A 21866-nucleotide genomic window follows, 5' to 3' on the forward strand; every position below is an offset into this window, starting at 1 on the left:
TACTAATAAACACTCCGCAAACTGCAGATTTTACTGATTGGATTTAATGCGTTGTCATAAACCTGTAACAGCTCCTCTGGTGGGCAATCAGTGGCCGTGTTTTGGGGGTAAAGGCCCTGTATCCGCGGGCCACACCGTTTAATGAGGAGCTGCTCTGGCGCTAAGTGGGCCGAACGGCGCGAGAGCACGCACGTTCTTGCCACCTGCCACTTCCATATGCGCTCGCACCTCGAGTGCGAGCCCGGGACAGTGCGCCAGGTGCTCCATCGGGCTGTCATAGAGTCCAAATGATAGACATAAAAGGTTAAGCTCTCAAGATAACCCACAGTAACCTTTAATTTATCATCACGCCCAACAGAAACAACAACAACAACAACAACAACAACAACAAACGGCTCAGTGTTTGTTATTTTTACTTTTAACCTGGAAAATTCACAAATCTGTGGCAGAGCAAACAAAATTACCACATAGCACTATAATCTAAATCCATCCAGTTCTCATTCATAAAATAAAAATGGTTAAACTAGTTTGGTTTTGTTTTTTTCATCAGTATAAAATGTATCAAATTTAAACAGCCGGCATTTTCATGTAATATTTTATTTAGCCAGTTCATTTAAGTTTTTTAAATGAGTTAAATGTGAATTAGCTTTCATTTGCCCAGAACCTTACACGTCTGTATCCCACCACAGGAACAATACGTATTTTTCCCGCTGGACTCCGTCGGGCTTGCAGCCTCTCTCCAGGTTTGAGTTTAGTCACCTTAGAAACGCATTGTGTCTGTATTTTCCTTTCTCCTCCCGCATTGTTCCCCGCAGTTTGGCGGTAGCTTAACAGGTCAAAAGTGTCACAGCCAGCTTATACAATGCTTTGCCCTGTGCCATGCTCTCACCAGCGGTGCTGATCAGATACAAAAGCATTTGTTTGCTGTAAAAGTGGCTCAAGGCCCGGCTGGATGTCGAGCTCAGCACACGTGCAGATGTTTTCTATAATAAAGTGGCTGAAATTTGACATTAAGCATCAGATTGTGGCCAAGGTTGGCCAGAATGTAACAAGGGAAGTAGGATGGTTTAACTAGATAATTATTATTGGGCTATCTGCATCTATTTAGAAGCAGCTGGACAGGTCAGATGTAAGAATCTGCCACACCTCACTCTCCTCATCATTAAGTTTCTTCTTGAAAGTTAAACACCACATTTCTTTTGCAATGACTAAATTGATTTAAAAAGTTTCTCTGTAATGCAAAGCCAGTATAAAGCTGGATTTAAAAAAAACATCAGTCAAGTGGTCTTTAAGTATAAATTTGCTATGAGTTATTTATCGGTTAAATGCACCTCAACTTCCCTTGGTGGTGTAACTTTCCATGGTCTTTAAATAAATAGTCAGGCCTGTGTTAATCAGTTCTCCATCTCGCTATCAGGTTTTTCTTATCTGCACTCGCTGTGTTAAATGCGGTGTTCATGACAGCAGGAGTGTCAGTACTGTAAACTGTCCCCAGTCAAGGGTCTGCACTGTTGCCTTCACTGCTGTAAAACAAACAGGCCCTGGTTGTGGAAGTTTAGACAGGTGCCTGACCTGAGATTGTCCAAATGTCTTGTGTACCAGCCAGGTTCTTACAGCTAAAGATTTCAACAGTGAGGTGGAAGAAAGATTTTCAAAGGTAACATCCTCTTTAGATAAGTTAATCTCTTCTTCTTGGTTTAATTTCCTTTTTGTTTTGTTTTTGCCTGGTTTATGGTGGTTTGGGTTTGTTTTTTGTGTGTTAAATCCGATTTTCTGTTTGTTTGCTTTTTTAGATAGATGACACAGCTAAAGTCTTTCCCTCAGGGTATACTGTTTATACAACTATTGTGTTAGCAGTCAGGTTCATAAGAGTGATAAGTCAGGAAATACAGCCCCCAAAAAAGAGAGAATCTGTTTACATTTCCAAAAAGGATATAAACAAGGATGTTGGCTGCACTACATCAATGCTCTGTCCACTCTTTCAGGCCACACAGTCACTCAGACAGAGACAAAGCCCCTGCTTCTTAAAGCAGGTCATAGGGTTACATTTGTTTCACTGCTCAAACAAGGAAAGTTCACAGTTTATTTCCATTTGCCTAATTATCACCTAAGCTCCCTTATCATCTTAAAAAAAAAAAAAAACTTGAGTCAGCTACATGAAAATGTACACATTGTTTTACAGTTTTAAAAACATTTTTATTTCCAAATATGTAAAATCACTGGCATTTTCCAGGACAACAAATATATAGCGAGATGCAAACATAAACAAATATTAAACTATGTAAACCAAAACGCAATGTAAACAACAGCTTGGGCAGTTTAATTTCCTTTGTTAAGCACCTCTTCTCTGAATGATTAGCTTTCAAGCTACCTGAGGAAGACATCACTGAATCACTTACAGATATCACTATAGATTATAAGTTAAGCATTAACAGTTGCAGCCCACACATACACTTCTGTCCACCCAACAGAATTAGGGCATCTGCATATGACTAATCAGAGCCACATAACAACTCCAGCTTTATTTGCTGATCTCTCATTTCAGCTTTGTTTGGGAACCCAGCGAAAGCGGTATCCTCCTTGCTGAGTCCTTGAGGTAAAGGCATGTCCGTGAGGAAAGACCTGAGTTCTTATAGTGCTGTGTTCTCTGACAGAGGTCCTAAAAGATGAGACACTCTCTCCAGCTTCTGCTGCATCCACAGTCATGTTGCTGTCTTTAGCTATGGATGTCTGCAGGCCTGAGAATGCACCATACATGGATATTGTCTTTGATTCCTGTTGCAGCCTTGTTTCTGTAGAGCTGCTGTGAAGTACAGCATTGCAGCGTGTGCTAATATCCCTCAACATGTCCTCCACTGAGTCAGAGGATTCAGTTTCATATCCTTCATCCAGTCGCTGGCGCTTACAAGGACTCAGTGAGGTTTTGTCACCACCATAAGGCATTACTGGTTCTTTTACATTTGAGTCTCTGACTGTCATCAATTTCTGAAAGAAAATGATCCAAATTAAAGACTAAAAAGTTTAAAGATTAAAAAGTTTGAAACACAATTTATGACAATACAACCAAGAGGTTACATCATATACATGATAAATACTGATTTGACTTCTCACAGTTCTGAACTTACTTCAAGCACAGAGGCTAGGTGCTTTGCTCGATTAGCCAGCTGCCTGAGGTGAACGTTTCTTTCTTCAAGAGAATCAATCTCATCTTGTTGACTTTGGAGGGACTCATGGAGCTGCAAGCACACAAAGCAAAATATTTTCTGTGATGTGTTCATCTTTAATAATTATTTTATTTTTTAATGTTGGCATAACTAAGTTTGTGTTTAGATGTGGACAAACAGTTATTTCAAATGCACGTGTAATTTACCTATACGTGTAGGTTTTCCACAAAATCTCCATTGTATACCTTTTAAACCAAACGGGGTTCTGATCAGGATAAGGTCTTGGATGTTATAGCAGGTAAATAGGTTTATATAACTAAATAATTAATATAATTATAATTTTTAACAATTATAATTTCACAATTTAGATCCATTATAGTCCAAATTACATCAAACTTCGTATCACCATTTACGGTACATCATTTACATTGTGCAGTAATGCTCCATAAGACCTTACCTGTTTGTTGACTGCTATGCTATGTCCCAGTGCCTTTCCATGACACTCTGCTATCCCTTTCCAGGAATCTCCATCCTGGGCAGGTGGGTTGCCTGTTTCTGCAGATGAGTTAACCAGACTGTCTTCTGGTGAAAGGTTGTGCTGAGGGGTGAGGGGAGGTATAACATATCCTTGATAAGGTACCAGCTCAGCTGAAGACAAACTGCTCTCCAGGGTTGTAGGCGAAGCTGACAGAGAAGACAAGAACCCAAGGACTTAGCCAACGTGATTTTGGAGGTGCACGATTTTAACTGTATTCATGTCAATATAAAAGTAACAATAGCGATGAGCAGCACCCCAGCGGTGTGGAAGGTTTAGTTTTCTCACCTGCCATGAAATCCAGCCCATATTCTCCAAAATCCTGGTCATTTGCATCCAATTCCTGTGTGGAAATAAAAATGACGATCAGCATTTATCAGTATTTCATATAAACAATTCGATTTAAAATAACGAAAAAGAAAAACGAAAAGGTGCATAGCAGTTTTACCTGGAAATCCCACCAGGAAAAATCAGGGCAATACGATGTTAAAGCAGAAAATGTATTAGTTGACATTTCAGTCAATATGTTTTCGTGTTGTCGCGTTATGAGCTTACGCTTGTCTGTGTCAGCTCGTGGAAAAAGACTGGACCATTTTCTAGCGTGTGTGTCATGAGTTAAGTACAATGACATTCGTGTAGGATTCCAGCACATCGTGTCAAACATTAACAGAGTGATCCAGACCTGCAGCTCTGCTCACCATCCTACATCTCCATCCGTCGGAAAGGGGTTGATTTACATGGCTACGTTTAAGATATGCCATTTACGTGGAGATGTGACAAAAACTGATGTCCATTTTTTAAAAGAACATTGGTCTTCGGTGTTTTTTTCTCACCTGACAGCCGAAGGAGTCTCTCTCCTGTCTCATAGAGGGCACACCCTCTTCCAAATCATCCCATGCAATTGTTGAGAAAGCTGCGACAGAAGAAAACAGTGGGACCCCTGAATGCATTTATGAGCTCAAAGTGACTTAAAGGCACTAATCCTGAAATTCACCCATTGTGTCAGGTTGAGCTTACCTTGTTCGATGATACATGGAAACTCAACATACACAGTGACGGGACTGCTGCTTCTTGGCACAAACACTTTATCCTGTGGGTAGAAAACACTATAAAAGTCTTTCCCACTGCACAAAGAAGCTCTGTGTTTTGTGAAAAGACAAATATTTCAAACCGTTTTGTTTGTGACAGCGTTCGTCCATTTTTGCCTCACTTGGTTGGGACAAATACCATCAAACGTTTTTCCGTCTCTTTGCATCTCGATGAGCTAAGCTCCGTCTGCAGAACTAGGAGGGCATGATTTGATTTAGAGCTGATATACTCGACGTTCTCCCGGTCTGCGTTTCTTCATGCCGCGGTTTCACACTTTCGACCCAATCAAATGCACCTATTTGGTCTCCAGGGAGTAACAGCGTCCTCGGAGATTAAACGGGTGCAGACTAACGGTTTTCTGAAGTGTAACAGTGGTGCCGCGCGTAACGGCGCCATTAGGCTACAGCAGGTGTTCCTTGCCTCAGACCTGCTTTCCTTGAGCATTCAGCTAGTCCCTGTGCCAGATGCTGGCTATGGTTTCTTTTGGACATACTGAAATGTTTAGAAAAATGCCTTAGGCTCATGTATTGTATGGCGTACATAAACAACAGATGTTGTGCAAGCTGAGCGTCACAAAATAAAGTCGCCAAAATATCTTATTTTATAATTATATATCGTAATAATTATTACATATTTTATGTATTTATTAATAAATCCTCATCAATTTATTTAATAGCATGTTTGCGACCATAACAGTCAGTGCGTAATTTCCATCTTACTGTGCGTAAAATATCTAATTAGCTTAGGTACAATCCTTCTGCTACAGTTAAAGAGCAGGGGAAAAGGAAAAGGGCAATTACAGCCGACAGCTCAGTAAACAGTCGTGACAAATGCCTCTATTAGTAAACAAACAAGAGTACCCTTAACGCTGAATACACCTGTGTGGTCGACACTGTGTCAGCAGGTCGAGCTGCCACGCGTAATGGATTATCAGATAAAGCCCCTCGATTGACCAAACTGGGATGGCACAATTTGGTTTCACATAATATAGCCAAGGGTAAACAAAAAACGAGGGTAAACGGACTTCCAGACAAACAAGCACAATAGCCCGTGTTGGAGAGCCACAAGAGTCAGTACATTGAAGAAAGTAATGTTACACACAAGGTCTTATCCTCACATTTACAGCACTTTCATGGTCGTGTGTGTTTCTGTGTGTGTGTGTGTGTGTGTGTGTGTGTGTGTGTGTGTGTGTGTGTGTGTGTGTGTGTGTGTGTGTGTGTGTGTGTAGGGTGGGGGGTATTGGATTTATACTTGTAAAAAACGTGCTTTCTGGGGTGACATTTTGTCATCAGTCATTTAATACTGCAGTGCTGTGAAAACTGAGACTCCACTTCCACGTCTATTAAAATACAAAGAATTTGCAAACAGACATTCAACTGCTTTTTCTCAGGTGTCATGATTACCTATGCATGTAATCAAGGCAGATTTTTATGTTTTTGACTCACATGTATTCTTTAAGTTGTCATTTTAATTAATTTTATTCTGTTTCATATGATAGTCAAAATTATTTTAGCTGCATTCTTTGTGGTAGCTCACACTTCGTGTGGCACATCTTGCTTATAGCTGATTTATTTCAACAGTAAACATAAGTTGCAATGAATCACAATAAGTTTAGAAACCGGGACAAATGCGTTTGAAGATGATTTTAATTAACTGTAGCAATCAATTCATTACAACACATTTTTCTTCATTAAAGATGTTCCAAAACTAACAAAACTCATAAACCCACAACAAATAAACTGGCATACAGAGGATTCTGACTTTTTGTTAAAAATAATGAAAAATAAAAATTATATTTCAATATACTTCATAATTATATAGTAAATTATCTTAAATAAATAAAAAGCAATGCTAAATCATAAGCATCCTGTAGCTGTAAACGGTTGACTGTCTATGAGGTATGTATAAGTAAAAGTAGGTCTGCATAAACACAAGAATTCTGAGCACCAAAACCCCCCCAAATAGATATCTTATCCTCACTTCTTTGTTTAAGATATAACACTATAACCCACAATTAAAGGGGAATTTAAATTGCTGTTATCAAAATAGTCACACTCATGTAGTCACATAGTAGACATCACATCCAATGTCTCCAGGTTTAATGACACCAGCAGCTTCAGGTTGTCTTTGCATTCCTGCACTAGACTCTGTTTGTAGCTGTCATCTTTCACTGCTAGTGAGTCTCCCTCATAATGCTGAGAATTGCCTGTTGGCTGAAAAGAAACTGACTGTGTGCATAGTTCATCCACAAAACTGTCCCACTGAACTTCGTGTGAATGGATGGTTTCATGCTCAGGAAGACCTTGTTTACTTTTCAGTAACTCACTAGCTACTCTCAGTGCACAGCTGGCAGTCAGTGATGGAGGGTATTTGTTGAAAGCATAGTCTGCAAGAGTCAGCTCACAAACATTTTGTGCAAGGTTGCTGCACTGCCTGGGCATTTTTGGGTCAGGATTCATCCTTGAAATCCTGTCATCACCTTTGTTCCTAGTCACTAGCTGTGAAGCCTCGATGCAGTTGGTGTAATAGTCTAGAAAAAAGGCCAGGGTGGGTGCAGAGAGGCGGAAGTTAAGACGAAGCAGGATGAGACACTCCAGGTTGCAGAGCTGCTCTTTGGTGAACACATCACAGCACAATGACAAGAGATGGCTGATTCGTGGTGAGCAGACCTCCACCTGCAGAGGACAAAGAAAAGGATAGTAGAATGATATCCAAAAACACAAACCGTCTGCTCCACGAGCATACCACACAAACCTGTTTACTGGCTAGGAGAAGTGCGGTGACACCAATGAGCTGGAAGCAGTCAGCAGCAACAGGTGTGGAGGCCAGGAACCTGTCCATGATGTTCACAGCCAAGCAGCAACACTCGAAAGACAGACGGAAATGTTTGTGCACAGGGATGAGCCAGCTGACCAGCTTACAGCGGGCCTCTGCGGTCAACTGTATGTAAAACACACACTCATCAAAATAAAAACTTTTAGTGACCTTGGTTCTTAAATGTGATGTGCTCTTAATGTACAACAAGGTATATATTTTCTGGCATTTCACAGTACAGTACCCTACATATTATCAGTAAATGGTCCTAAAATCGTCATGTATTCTGCATCTCAGGTGTTTCTTTAGTTGAACAATAGAACTAATTAATATCTGGAAGTCACTCTCACTGGAACATTTAACTATCTGCCTTTAAACAAAAGGAGTGAATTACCAGTTCAATTTATATGACAACAAATATATTTTAATTTTTTTAAGTAGTCAAAAAAGTATAAATATACGTCTAACACGGTTCATTTAGTTACAAGCTGTAAGTGTCTTACTTGCGGTTGGCGTGCCAGGCTTTTGCAGGGATGAAACTGCGCCTCTTTCTCCCTTTGGATCATAAACCCGATGTCTCCGTACTGAAGGTACCAGCTGCAGAGTTGCCCTGCAACAGGTTTTTGTGACATGAGCAGGGAAATCTCATTCTTAGCTGGGGATGAAATCGGGGAGCATGCCAAATCTTCTTCAAAACCAGAGTCTCTTAATTTGGACACGAGTTTCTGTTTTCTATTCCGAGCAGTTTGGCGCTGTTGAGCCAGCGTGAGAGTTTCTGGAGAAGGAGAGGCGACGTTCATTCGGCTCCTTTTGAAAACACTGTCGAAACCACCTTCACAGTTCTCAAAAGACACCATCTCCAGTGTCTGACTAGAGCCGGTTTGCACACACGCTGTTAGGCCAGCGACTGCGTATTTAGGCTACTGAGAGCAGTGAGTCCACAGCAGCAGTCTCCTGGATGCTGGTTTCTGGATTTAGTGGGGAGTTCTCTCTGATGACGTCAGTTTTCGCGGGGTCTTCCCCGCTCAGGCAGCTCACGGCTCTCCTGTGACCCCGGGCAACCAAAGCTAAACAATCACTGGCACCATCTATGTTATACTCTTAAGTCACGAGAGAGAGAGAGATTAAAAGACAATAGATGCCTTGCCCTTTAACTTTTTGCAGAAAAAACATCAAATTACTTGGGCTTATTATTTTATAGAAAGCCTACATATGAAATGTTCACATGTGAAATGTATATGAAATAGTTTAGATTTGATACATGTATTTTTCTTCTTGTTGTTCTTCCTATAATCATGCTAACATCAGAAAATTATTAACAACAATAACAACATTATAATTTCAAGTATACTACAAAAATGTGAGCAGTGTATAAAGTTCTTAATATTCACGATGTTTTTATAAGTATTAAAAATTTAATTTCTGTGCAATATATCAGTTTCTTTTTCTTTTTTGCGGTGGGCGGAACACGGCCGCTGACGACTAGAAAATAAACGGCTCCTATGTCACCTTTCAAACTCTAGTGCAAGACAAGAGAGCGTGCCAAGTCAGAACTGAACAAGGCTTCAACTATGTCCTCTGTGCACTAGCGGGAGGTATTTTGATTTATTTAATAATACACGTGTATAGTACAAGCTAGCGTGTAATTAATGGCTGCCTTTATCTCAGCTGTAGGCTGGGCAGCTCGACAAAAAATTGCAAGAAACAGGGACGAAAGCCGCTGCTAGCTGTTACCCTTAAGTGCCTGTGCTAGCAAGCTAAGTATGTGTAGCTAGCGTTAGCATTGCTGTAACTGTGTTGCAGCAGGAGCTAACAAGTGCGGTTACTAGCACTTATTTGTTGACGAGTTGTAAGGCACTGAGGTGGCAAAGTTATAAACCACCAGCTCGAGGAAGTAGAAGAAGTAACAGTAGAGTCAAATAATAACGCTGCTGAAGCTAGGTAAGCTAGCTAACGTCTTCACCATGTCATAATCTCACAATCCTGTAGTTTGGGTTAGGCTTTACGTGTGTGCAAACTATTTCAGCTAACTAAGCGGCTGTGTTATACTAAAAATAGTGACGTAAAAATGTTGACATTTAAAACAAGCTTTTGTTTTTTAATTTTTATTTTAGGAATGTCAGCGTTCATGTCCATTGAAAAAGGGTTAACTGTTAACCCGAGTTTGCAGAAGTCAGCCAGTGTTTTAGAGAGGTTAATATTACCGTTTTTATCACCCGCTACCTATTGGCTCAGCATTTTCGAGTAGGTGCTGAGCTGAAAAATAAAAATGCGGCATCGCCTATATAAATTGTGCAACAGTCTGGTATGGATTACATGGCAAGTTGTGAAAATTGTGAGCAGTTACAACCAATATACGTTTTTCTACATGCCAAAATAAAATGAACTGAAATGGGACACTGCTTCTTCAAACAAGGGACTTCTGCCAAACGCAGACGTTTGGCAGGTCTCTTGTAACACAGTTTGTGTTAGTGCTGTTTTGATTACATAAGGACTATTACCACATTAACTGGACATTTTATCTTGCAGTTTTATCACAGCAGTGTATCATGGAAAACTCTGGCAGGCCTTACCGGGCTAAGCAAGGCGGCAGGGAGAGGGGGGCGGCAGCAGCAGCGGCAGAGAAGGGAGAAAGCTGGTGGATGCAGGACCAGGTGCGAGGACAGAACTTCAGATCAGATGGAGGCCAGCAGGCCAAGAAAAATCAAGGTGGGCCTTACAGGGCCAGCCCTAAGAAGGGAGGACTGGGGCCCCTAAGCCACTCTCCTGGTGGATTAAGAGGAGGCCACAGCCCCTCACAGAGAGATGATGTCCGGTGGTTCTCAGGTCCTCAGGAAGATAACTGGAGAGAGCGCCCACAGCAGAGCTGGAGGAGGGGTATGCAAGGAGAAAGTCCAAAGGAGGACAGGGAACAGGGAAGGAGAGAAGCCACGGATGATGGTTTTCAAAAATCAGGTAAATGTCTGGAAGTCAGTCTCTGCAGAAGGAATGAAACACTTTCAGCTTTATCACAAAGTCTATGTTGAAAACAAACTAGAAATTCATACTTCCCCCTGCATTTCTCATTTTCAAAGGCAAAAGACGGCGTAACAGAAACAAGAAGAAAGCTTTTGCTGAAGAGAACAGGGGCTTTGTGATTGAAGAGTCCACACTCTCAAACAAAGAGCTGCGCAACCTACGGCAAGCAGAGAGGCGGCTTAACAGGGACGAGATCTACAGCCTAAAGAAGGTACAGACCCTAAAAGCCGTAAGAGGTGATGTAATGTTTGAGTTGGTTGGTGTAGGTGATTTACAGATATTTCTAACGGTGTAATTTTTTTTTTTTTTTTTTTTTTTTTTGTGTGTGTTGTACAATTGTTTTAGAGGTCCCACAGCAACCCTGCTGCTCTTTACAACTGTGCCCTGTGTGATGTTCTCCTAGAGTCTGTGTCTGAAGCTTACAAGCATATTCGGGACAAACGGCACAAGAGAAGGGCCAAGGTTATTTTACATTTACCGTATATAGATTGTATTACTGTGTTGCTATTGTGGAGTAGTAGTTTTTATGTATTAAAGGCTGTGATCAAGACCCCTTTCCTGTATTTGCATGTTGACTTATAGGAGCGACAAGAGCAGCTGATGCTGACTGAGATCCTGCCTCCTAGTCCAGAGCAGATCAGTGCTATAAGTGCAGTACTAGATGCTGTTGTCCAGGAACATGGTCTGAACGACCTGGACGTTGAGAAGAGACGGTGTGTTGTCTCCACCATGCAAGATCTCCTCCTGTCTGTTCTGCCTGGTAAGACACATAAAGAGGAAAGTTCACAATATACAACAACTGTGCTCTTTCAGTGTTATTAAAATCGTAGCAATATTTACCTGCTTTCTCTCATCTATAGAGGTCCGACTCAGGCTTTATGGATCATCTTGCACTAAATTTGGATTCAAGGATTCTGATGTCAACATTGACATTCAGTATCCAACTCACGTGAGTAACACAGTGTGAGTTCATGATGTGTGATACAATTTTATTGTATTTTATGTTAATTTTATAATGATATTAATGTTAAAAATTAAAACTGGAGGCCTGTTAGGAGAATAATAGCTAGGGGAAGAAGTCTTTCATCTGCATGTATATGTTACAAGTTACGTGGGTTTAGGGTGACATTATTTAAGGGAACAAATACAAGAGATGACAGCAAAAATATTAGTATATGGCAAAGGTAAGATGTGGTGGTGTGGGTGGCGGGAAAAATATAATTTCACTTGATTTTAGATTTCACAAGTTGTGTTGCGTATGCTGTGCTTGTAGCATGCACCATAATTATGTTCTTTTTAATATTATATTTATGCTGTATAAAGGCTTTGAAATGGAATGTATTCACAGATGCATCAGCCAGATGTCTTGATGTTGGTTAAGGAGTGCCTCTCTGTGAGCTGTGAGTTTTGTTTTCATTTTAGACTCAAGAGTCTTGAAGAAATCTTTCAGACATGGTAAACTCAGTCATGTGCTTGAGTGTCATGGAAAGTTTAAATTGTTTGTGTTGTGCTATTCTCAGCTCTGTTTGTTGAGATGGAGGCGGACTTTCATGCCAGGGTGCCTGTGGTCATCTGTAAAGAGAGAAGTAGGTCTGTATCATTTGCAGTTACATGGGTTTTTCTTGCATGTGACAAGAGAATATTAACAGTGCTCATACCACAAGAGCATAAAACTCCAAATTAAAATTAACTTATTTTTTTGTTCCCCCTTCCTCCTCAACAGTGGTCTAATCTGCAAAGTTAGTGCAGGGAATGAAAACGCGTTCCAAACCACCACATATCTTTCTGCCCTGGCGACTCAGGAGCCTCTCCTCATGCCACTGGTTTTGGGCTTCAGACGCTGGGCCCGGGTATGTTTCTAGTAGACAAAGACTTGTTCCTCACATTAGCAAAGGCATCAAAACTATTCACTCATTTCTTTTTTTCAAAGTTGCATTTGTTCTTAACATCATTTTTGGCTTTCTGTTAAGATCTGTGAAATTGATCGCGCAGAAGAGGGGAGTCTACCACCATATGTCTTTGCCCTTTTGGTTATCTTCTACTTACAGAAGCGCAAAGAACCTCTCTTGCCTACCTATTTCAACCAAGATGTAAGTCTTTATTTTCATTTCCATCCTTAAAAAAAACAAAAAAAAACCATATTAGTTTTGCTTTTCATTATTGACTCTTTTTAGGATTATTTTGGAATAAACTGATGCAAACATCTGCCCATCTTTAGATCAAAGTGTTTTCTCTCAGCCGGCTGTCAGACTTCAACCTTACTCATACAGAGGATGGGTATTTACACTGGGCCTACACCCCTTCCTCCAAGGAGTCATCTCAACCAGCAGAAGGCAACTCCATAAAGGGGAAGGTAATCATGAAGATGGACACACATAAATAAACTGAAAGACTTCCAAAGAACAGAAAATATAATTTTGACTTGTATTTGGAGACAGGTTTTGTTTTGTTTTGTGTTTTTTTTTTCTTTTTTTTTTTTTTTTTAAAAGGCTGTTAAATAAATTGAAAACTTGAGTGATAATTTTTCAGACTCTTAGTAATATCAGGCTGTCTTGCAGGTTCCGCTGGTGTTTCAAAGTCCTCATCCACCAGTGGAAGTTGGACTTCTCTGGGTCGAAATGCTTCGCTTCTATTCCCTGGAGTTCATCATGGCTGACAATATAATCAGTGTGCGGACTGGTGCTGTCCTCTCCAGAGAGATGAAAGACTGGCCTAAAAAGCGGATCGCTGTAGAGGGTCAGAAGCTTTGTTATGTTTGAATCATTTTCATGTCTTGATACTTCTGTAAGGAGAAGTGGTCACACAGAATCTGTTTTAATGTTGCTTATTTCTCTGTTGATTCTGTCCAAACCTAGATTTTTATTTCTGTTTGATTCATGGATTAAAGCAGTGGTTCTCATACTTTTTCTTGCATACCCCGTTTCAGACGTTGGAAAAGTTAACAACCCACAGTTTTGTTTTTTTTATCAGTCATTAACTATTAATTGTAGTTTTACTTGTAATACTTTATTTTAAAGTGTAATTTTGCTTAAAGCTCAGTGCAAAATAATCAACAAACTATTGTATACCCCTTATACCACCCTTTTCGAAGTTATTAATTCAATTTAACCCCCCACCTCCCCCTCCCCAAACCTGGTTGTTTGTGTCCAGTTGCAGTGGCTAAGGTGCGTTTATGAACCACTGTGATGAAGAGACTTCTTTTATGTGTTCTAATGTTTACAAATGGTTCTGTTTCAGACCCGTTTGCCGTGAAGAGAAATGTGGCCCGCACAGTGAACAGCCAGCAAATGTACGAGTACATCCTCCACTGCCTCAAAACCACATACAAGTACTTTGCACAGTCACTCAATACACCAGCTGCTAATCACAAAAGAGGACTGAAGGGAGGATATGTTCAAGGGGCCAATGCTAAGGCTTTGAATGACGAGAGTGTGTGCTTGTCAGATTTCAGTAATCTCAGCATTCATTCAAAATATACGAGCCAATCTAAATCTGTAGAAAATGGCCCTGAGGACTCTGATTGCATTATTGAGGAAGAGGAGGAAATTGAAGAATTCAGTGACTCAGATGAAGAGCGGGAAAAAGAAAAATTGGACTTGGGCAAAAGCAGCCTTTCGGAGGATGAGGATGATGAAGACGAGCAGGATGATGACATAAATATTGATGTCGACATGCATAACAGAGACCACCTGGACAGCTTCACCATAGAGGATGAAGAGATTTTCCTAGTGGACGAGATCTCAGGGGAGGAGCTTTTGTCCGATGAGGAGGGTCCAGATTTGGACACACCTGGTTCAATGGATGAGGAAGAGGAGGAGGAAGTGGATTTGGCACCTGTCAGTGTTTCTCAAATTAAAGATGAAACACCAGAAAATAAAAATGAAAAACAAAGCAGACCATCTTATGAGTTCACCAAGCAAGCTTTCACCAGAGGAAAGGTAAGTTTGCCTTCACTTGTCATCAGTTACTGGCAGCATTTGCAATTGTGTAATTTGATTAAACAAAGAACACATAAAATTTTAAAGTTGTATGGTAAAGATTTAGGTTGTAAGTGAGGAAAACTATATGTGTAACTCCTTTCAATATCACATAGTCCCACATGGTCGTGTGCAGCTTGTGCAAACGTGATGGACATTTGAAGAAAGATTGTCCAGAAGATTTCAAGAAAGTGCAGCTTGACCCCTTGCCCCCAGTAACACCAGAGTTTCTCAGTGTCCTCAACAAAGTCTGTGAGCAGTGTTACAGTGAGTATTATGGGACATGTAACCCTTACCTGCATTGTGATGTCATATTTCTACTCTTGCAAATTTTAGTAATACATACAATGACAAAAATATACAAATGTATTTCAAATGGTTGAGAAATAAATTGTTTTTGTCGATGGTATGAACAAGTATTAAAAATGAGGCTCATGCAAACATTTTCATACTGTTGGACTCAACAAACTCTTAATTATTGCAAGTTCCTCATTTCAACTTAATGAAGTCCACCTGTTCATGTTTTTTTGAGTTCTAATCATTAGCACTTAAGCAAAATTTTATGTAAGATTTAAAAAGTGCTTTGGAAGAAAACACAGCTGTATCCGTGGTTTTAGGCTTATCTGGTAAAATTTGTGTGAGTTTATGGTTTAACATGTGGGATGAGAATATGTTAAACTTTAAAGTGTTAAAATGTACACAACTCTAAAAAGAGCTTAATGCAGGTGCATGAAAAGTGTAGTATACCATCCACTGGACCTCAGCTTATGTGACTGTTTCACAAAATTTTGTATAAATAAATAATTTTATTTATATAGCACCTTTCTAGACAGTCAAAGTGCTGCACATAAGATAACAAATGATAAAAAGGTAAAACGGACAATATAAAACAGGCAAAAATGAGCCAAAAACAGTTTTGAGTTTGTTTGTTTTTTTAAAGTTGTTTCAAGTTGTTGTTTTGATATTAATCAACAACTTGATTGTTAATTGTAGTTAGTTATCATAATATGTCTAATTGGCATGTTCATATAACGTTATTTCCTGAGTCCTGTTGTAAAGCCAGTTATTTAAGACCACTTTTGGTGGAATAGTGCTTGTGTCCAGTAAATTACTTGGTCACTAAATATCATTCATTCATTTTTAAGGTGATTTTGCCCCAGATGAACTGGAAGTGGGTGTAAGAGAGCACATCCTTCAAGACCTTGAGATTTTTGTGAGAAGACAGTTTCCTGGTGAAGTTGATCTTTTAACTTTTTTTTTTTTTTTTTTTAAATTGAATTGGCGTGATGATGCATCTGAATGATTTGGTTAACAAATCATGTGTTGATTATTTATTTTAAATCACAGGTGCTCAGTTACAACTGTTTGGCTCATCCAAAAATGGCTTTGGATTTAGACAGAGTGACCTGGACATCTGCATGGTGTTGGAAGGACAAGAAACCATAGATGTGAGTTATCAATAATTCTTTACCATGTAGTTTTGGTTCTGTTCATCAGGGAACCAGCTGCAGTTGATCTTTAATTTACACCAACTTGATTTATCAAGCTTCTAATGACGACTTGAAGTTGATGCGTATTTGATCTGCCAATATGCTTGAAGAATACATTGGTAATATTATTTTACTTGGAGGCAAGTTGCCCTTGTTCCTTTTCATTGTTATGGTTGAATTACTTATTATCTAGCAGGAGCTTATATTAAATCATTTTTGCCTTCATTCCATCATAGGATATTAACTGCATCAACATCATTGAAAGCTTGGCAAGATCGCTAAAGAAACACCCAGGTAAGACATAGTAGCTGTGGTACGAAACTGACATTCATGCACTTTATTTTGTCTGCAACCAGCAACTGTCAGTTTTGATCAAATGACAAACTGTTCTGGTTTTAAGAGATTCTAAAGTTCTAATATAATCTTTAAAATAATTCACCTTAAACAAAATGTTACCTACCCATTTACATTAATGAGAAATGCATTAAGCTGAAATAAATTATGATTGAATAAAGTTCTTAATCTTCCCCATAAGTGCCTGTAATGTCATTATGTATCCACATCAGGTCTGAGGAACATCCTTCCCATCACTACAGCAAAAGTACCCATTGTGAAGTTCTACCATGTTCGCACTGGCTTGGAGGGAGATATAAGCCTCTACAACACACTGGTGGGGCTCTTTTTGTCTTTGTATGTATTTGAAAATAAGAAAATGTGCACCTTTTGAAATTTGCAGTTTCTGTTTGTTTTTTTTCTCAGGCCTTGCACAACACTCACCTACTAGCTACGTATGCTGCAATTGACAGAAGAGTGAAGATCCTCTGTTACGTCATGAAGGTTTTTGCCAAGGTGAACATGCTTTACAGACTTGTGACTAAGACATCTTTAAGTGTTCTTGCTATTGTATTGTTCAACGTTAAAATGTTGTTTCCACTTCCATTACAGATGTGTGACATTGGAGATGCTTCACGTGGTAGCCTCTCGTCATATGCCTACACCCTCATGGTGCTGTTCTTCCTTCAGCAGAGAGACCCACCAGTTATCCCTGTGCTGCAAGAGGTACAGATGTCTGTTTGAAAGAAGAGCCAATTGTATTCTCTTTACAAGTTGCACATAGATGTGTTGATTTGTCTATGTGAGTGTTGTCTCAAATACATTTATCCCCTTAAATTAAACAACAAACTTATACCTCCATTTGGATGAATTTGTCAACAAGTCTCTTTGTAGTAGTTATTTAAAGTATTTCACAATATCGTGTGTCAAGCTTGACTGCTTGGTTTCTTGCAGATCCATGATGGGAAGAAGCCTGAAGTACTAGTAGATGGTTGGAATGTGTACTTCTTTGATGATTTTAAAGCACTAGTAAGTGTTTTGTATTTGATTTGTGCCTAAACAATATGGTTAATATAAATGTAAGACTGTGTCTTAGTAGCTCATCAATATCGTCTTTTTCCACCTTCAGCCCAGTCACTGGCCACACTATGGGAAGAACACCGAGACTGTGGGGGAGCTGTGGCTCGGCCTACTCCGCTTTTACACTGAGGACTTTGACTTCAGAGAGCATGTTGTCTGTATCCGACAGCATGCCCGCCTCACCACCTTCAACAAGCAGTGGACATCCAAATACATAGTCATTGAAGGTAGCCTTGTGTGAGACTATTGCTGCAGTGTATTGTAACTAATTTATCCACAATCAAATGTGTAATTTTTATTTGCTGAATCAAAGTAATTGTATATGTCTGCTTTTGAAGATTTTTCAAGTTCATTTTCTTTGTCACAGATCCATTTGATCTCAATCATAATTTGGGTGCTGGTCTCTCGAGGAAAAGTAAGATGGATATAGATTTTTATTTTTATTTTTTTTTCCCCATTTCTAACATCTCAATGATTTTTCTTGCACTTTTCACTACTTAAAATGTGCATGTTTTTATTTTGGTCATCAAAACAGTGACAAATTTCATCATGAAGGCTTTTATCAATGGCAGAAGAGTGTTTGGCACACCCATCAGATACTTTCCTCCTGTGTATCCCAGTCAGATGGTCTGTATTTGTTGTCTGAACATTACTTTTTTTTTTTTTTATTGTGGTGATATTATCCAATCAGCACTAAAACTGTGTTTTACCTGCATCTTTCCCAGGAGTATTTCTTTGATCCTGAAGTACTTACTGAAGGAGAAGTGGCTCCCAATGATCGCTGCTGTCGCATCTGTGGAAAGATTGGCCACTTCATGAAAGACTGCCCCCTGCGTAAGAAGTGGGTGCAATCTCAAGTATTTTGTCATAATATTTACTTAAGTCTGTTAGCACCTTGTGTGCCTGCCTTAATGTTGATGTTACATCGTCAATGATTTTGGACCAGGTCTAAACATAGAAGGGACTCGGAGAGAAGGCCAGAGTACCCACAAGACAAAATGGATACAGCAGAGGAATCGAAGGATCAGGTCAGACACAAAAGTGAACACTGGCGGAAAAGGGATGGAGTGGATATTCGTTGCTGCTACCTATGTGGATCAACTGCCCACATCAAGAAGGACTGCCAGCTGTACAGAAGCCCTGCTGGTAAGTACCTGCAAGGTCACTTTACATTCTTTGAAGTATGAAAAAAGTCACTTACTTTCAATATTCACTTGTCATTTGGCAGGTAATGTGAAAATGGAGAATTATTCTTCTTCACCCCACTTTAGGAATTTGCGAGAAACAGAGAAACAGGTATGTTGTATGTTTTCAGTCAACCTAAATTATAATTAATTCTGCTTTGTACAGTTGTAGAAGTGTACATCTTTTGAGCTGTCTTTTATTTTAGGGCATACCTATACAAGAAGATAAGAAGAAGAAGAGAAAGCAGCAAAATGTGATATTAAGTCCACAAGCAGGTAATTTAATTTCCCATACTTTTTATGCATGGAATCAGATGTCTCAAACCTATACTATTAGCACTATGTAGCTAATTTTAACATTTATTTGATTTATTTTGTTTGTAAATTGAAAGTAATTTAAACTATTTGGGCCCAACTAGTCCAAAATAATCATAGCAACTACAGATAAGCATACGGCTATTTATTATGTTAAGTCTTCATTAAGTTTAGTTACACTGCATTTGTACTTAATTGTGGATTGTTAGCCAGCATAGTCATGTATAGTAACACTATAGTGAGCCTTTGATTAGATGTACAATTAGCACCCAATTTAAAAGTGATGCTTTCCCAACATGTGGGATGGCTGTAGCTCAGGTGGCAGAGCAGGTCAGCCACTAATCAGAAGGTCGGTGGTTCGATCCCAGGCTGCCTCCTGGCTGCATGCCAAATATCCTTGGGCAAGATACTAACCCCGTGTTTGCCTACTGGTGGTGGTCAGAGGGCCCGGTGGCGCCAGTGTCCGGCAGCCTCGCCTCTGTCAGTGCGCCCCAGGGCAGCTGTGGCTACAATGTAGCTTGCTATCGCCAGTGTGTGAATGGGTGAATGACTGAATGTAGTGTAAAGCACTTTGGGGTCCTATGGACTAGAAAAGCGCTATACAAATGCAGGCCATTTACCATGTATTTCCATCCCTAAAGCACACATTTTGCCAACTTTATTTTTTTTAAACGAGAATTATCTGTAATTTATGGAGACAAAGTGCAATTTCAATTTTCAGAGAAATTAGACTTGGTTGACAGTGTATTTTTGCATTGGGTCAATTGTCTAGGGCTCATAAAGAGAGACGACATGATTTCTATGCAGCAGGCTCAGATTCATCCATCTTTTTCTGGACTCTGGAGCAAACACTTTCTGATCTTTTTCCTCAAATGTAGCATTCTGGTCCTTATTTTATCTGTTGTTTTCCATGTGGTCTTAGAACACATTCTCTGAGTTATTGTACCTGGTATTGTTGCCTGAATGCGTTTTTGTTTTTTCTTGGTCAATAAAGCAATGTTCAGTTTGTGTGGATCAAGCAGTCTGCTTAGTTTTGTCACCTTCTTAATATTGGGGGGGTGTTAATGCTGCTGTTGAGTTAGAAAATTGTGTTTGTAATAAATGTTGATGACTGCTTTCTGGTTTGTTTCAGGTAGTTTAACCTGCCGAAATTCGGGTCGCTCTGGTCAGAGGAAGAGCCCAGTGGAATGAGAAGTGAATAAAAAGAAAAAAAAAAAAAAAGAAAAAAAACTACCAGATTCTACTTTTGTCCAGGCAGACAGCAACCCAAAGTCCAGAAACCCTTAAATCTGAATGGTACTGTTGGGCCAATAGTAGCCCGTTCAAAGCCAAAGCCAGGACATCTTGACTTGAAGCCAAATAGGGCCTTTTTATTGTTGTGGGTTTTGTTTTTGGGTTGTTTTTTTTTTTCTCCCCCCAAAACGCTCCTCCTGAGAGGGTTTTTTTTTTTTTTTTTTTTTAAAGCTTTCATTTAAAGAAAATAAGCAAGTAAGCATGCATGTGATGCATGTGATGTCTTAAAATACTTTGCCAGTCAAGAGGTTTTCCCTTGTTTTGTTTTTTTTGTTTGGTTTTTTGTATATATAAAATTTTTACATTTAAAGCAATATTACTGCAAATTTGGTGTAAAATCTCTTAAAATTGGAATGTAAATAACTGTCTCCTAGACGACTAATAGCTTAGATCCCAGTAGGGTATCTTTTGACATCATACTGTATCTTTAATGCTAAATTTTATTTTTAATTGTTTTGGTGGACACTTGAAGGTTCAACCGTCCTTTAATTTGGTAGACCAGCGTTTATAAACACTGTTACAGCTGTGAGTCAGATTGAAATGATAAACTGATTATGATATTAGTCTGCTACTCAACATCAAAACGTCAAGGCTATTTCACATTAAACCAAAAAGGTTTCAATTCATATGCGTTCTTTTTTTCTTTTTTTTCTTTTTTTTTTTTTTTTTTTTTTTTTTTTCTTTTCCCTTAAGTGTTGTTTTAGAGATTTGGGGAAAAGATGTTTCTTAATGGCAGTATACCTTTTTAATGGCCTGGATCTGTATTTTTTATTTTATTTTTAATTATAAAATCATGTGTTTGTCCTCTGCACTGATGACCATCTGTCCATGTCTCTGGTGTTCTTGAAGACAGAACTACCTGCAAGGTGTCTCCATGTTTGTGTGCCTTTTTGTTAGAGAAACCACCATGTAGATATGTTTCTCAGGATCACAGTTTTATTCCTAGACTGCTGGTCCACTCAAGCTTCATGGATACATACTGCTCTAAAACTGCCTGCAGATGTTAGTAGAGGGAAGGTAAAAGCTCATTACCTCTCAATTTTCTATATGTCTTCACACTGCTAGGATGTGTTGTAACGATGGTAGAGGATCACATGCTTGAGGGAAGTTGGGTAAAAAAAAACTTCCTGTGCAGACTCTTAAAATTGATATTTTAAAAAGGAAGAAGGGGAAAAAAATGAAAAGCTGTTCTGGCTGGCTGCACACACTGCGCTCCAACTAGAGGTAATCTCAGTTAGTTCATTGGAGAGCGAAATGTATTTATTTGCCACAAAGGCTTCATTTCATTGTAATGTTGCCACAGATTGGTAGCTGCACTGTGGGGTGGGTGGGTGTCCAGGCCCTTGGATTATGTTGCTGCTAATGTCTCAAAGGCCTGCTTATAATTCAACTTATGTAGGGTGTCTGGCTTTATTATATCTTACTCTTACTGATTTTTATAATAAAAATAAATGTTGGTATTGTAATCATATTTCTTATTTTAAAGGATGTGTGCTTTAATTGCTTTAATACCAGCTGTATTTTTATTTTTACTAGGATTAAATGGAGGATTTAATTTGGTGTCAGGGACCCCT

The 21866-nt window shown here is 39.3% G+C and overlaps 3 protein-coding genes across 4 annotated transcripts; 1 reads left to right on the forward strand and 2 right to left on the reverse strand.

Annotated features, from left to right (window-relative positions):
* Window positions 1-1804: 1804 nt before the first annotated feature.
* On the reverse strand, window positions 1805-5866 carry mcidas (multiciliate differentiation and DNA synthesis associated cell cycle protein). The gene is made up of 7 exons (XM_080894757.1): window positions 4871-5866; window positions 4717-4789; window positions 4533-4612; window positions 3988-4042; window positions 3622-3848; window positions 3126-3236; window positions 1805-2985 (listed from the first exon to the last, which is right to left on the reverse strand). The coding sequence occupies exons 1-7, from the start codon at window positions 4952-4954 to the stop codon at window positions 2542-2544; spliced, it is 1074 nt and encodes a 357-aa protein (XP_080750883.1). The 5' UTR covers window positions 4955-5866; the 3' UTR covers window positions 1805-2541.
* A 283-nt stretch (window positions 5867-6149) lies between these two features.
* On the reverse strand, window positions 6150-10301 carry ccno (cyclin O). Its single transcript, XM_080895136.1, has 4 exons — window positions 10176-10301; window positions 8106-8702; window positions 7543-7728; window positions 6150-7463 (listed from the first exon to the last, which is right to left on the reverse strand). Exons 2-4 carry the CDS (start codon window positions 8457-8459, stop codon window positions 6852-6854), a joined length of 1152 nt encoding a protein of 383 aa, XP_080751262.1. The 5' UTR covers window positions 8460-8702; window positions 10176-10301; the 3' UTR covers window positions 6150-6851.
* tut7 (terminal uridylyl transferase 7) lies at window positions 9047-20229 on the forward strand. Of its 2 annotated transcripts, none has more exons than XM_080895134.1 (29): window positions 9047-9197; window positions 10132-10557; window positions 10677-10831; window positions 10966-11082; window positions 11203-11380; window positions 11481-11569; window positions 11969-12020; window positions 12141-12210; window positions 12344-12470; window positions 12591-12710; window positions 12839-12973; window positions 13179-13356; window positions 13858-14558; window positions 14714-14864; window positions 15743-15829; window positions 15945-16045; window positions 16324-16381; window positions 16654-16757; window positions 16847-16936; window positions 17033-17146; window positions 17375-17449; window positions 17550-17727; window positions 17868-17915; window positions 18036-18127; window positions 18226-18341; window positions 18447-18646; window positions 18729-18796; window positions 18891-18960; window positions 20132-20229. In XM_080895134.1, exons 2-29 carry the CDS (start codon window positions 10152-10154, stop codon window positions 20188-20190), a joined length of 3939 nt encoding a protein of 1312 aa, XP_080751260.1. In that variant the 5' UTR covers window positions 9047-9197; window positions 10132-10151; the 3' UTR covers window positions 20191-20229. The 2 variants fall into 2 exon arrangements, with proteins under 2 accessions (XP_080751260.1, XP_080751261.1); XM_080895135.1 differs by lacking the exon at window positions 9047-9197 and adding an exon at window positions 9357-9543.
* Window positions 20230-21866: the final 1637 nt, after the last annotated feature.

This window comes from Rhamphochromis sp. 'chilingali', assembly GCF_963969265.1.
Source record: "Rhamphochromis sp. 'chilingali' genome assembly, chromosome: 10".
NCBI lineage: Eukaryota > Metazoa > Chordata > Actinopteri > Cichliformes > Cichlidae > Rhamphochromis > Rhamphochromis sp. 'chilingali'.

Bases quoted from the DNA above. Each gene is read 5' to 3' on its own strand.
- ccno (XM_080895136.1), bottom strand. From the start codon at position 8,459: ATGGTGTCTTTTGAGAACTGTGAAGGTGGTTTCGACAGTGTTTTCAAA. The intron at 7,729-8,105 runs GTAAGACACTTA...TTTTACATACAG, and splicing joins GCCTGGCACGCCAACCGCAA to TTGACCGCAGAGGCCCGCTG. The intron at 7,464-7,542 runs GTTTGTGTGGTA...TGTCCTCTGCAG, and splicing joins TTCTCCTAGCCAGTAAACAG to GTGGAGGTCTGCTCACCACG.
- mcidas (XM_080894757.1), bottom strand. From the start codon at position 4,954: ATGCAAAGAGACGGAAAAACGTTTGATGGTATTTGTCCCAACCAAGTG. The intron at 4,613-4,716 runs GTAAGCTCAACC...CTTCTGTCGCAG, and splicing joins TCCATGTATCATCGAACAAG to CTTTCTCAACAATTGCATGG. The intron at 3,237-3,621 runs GTAAGGTCTTAT...GTGTGCTTGCAG, and splicing joins GCATAGCAGTCAACAAACAG to CTCCATGAGTCCCTCCAAAG.
- tut7 (XM_080895134.1), top strand. From the start codon at position 10,152: ATGGAAAACTCTGGCAGGCCTTACCGGGCTAAGCAAGGCGGCAGGGAG. The intron at 12,711-12,838 runs GTAAGTCTTTAT...GCCCATCTTTAG, and splicing joins CTACCTATTTCAACCAAGAT to ATCAAAGTGTTTTCTCTCAG. The intron at 17,728-17,867 runs GTAGCCTTGTGT...TCTTTGTCACAG, and splicing joins CAAATACATAGTCATTGAAG to ATCCATTTGATCTCAATCAT.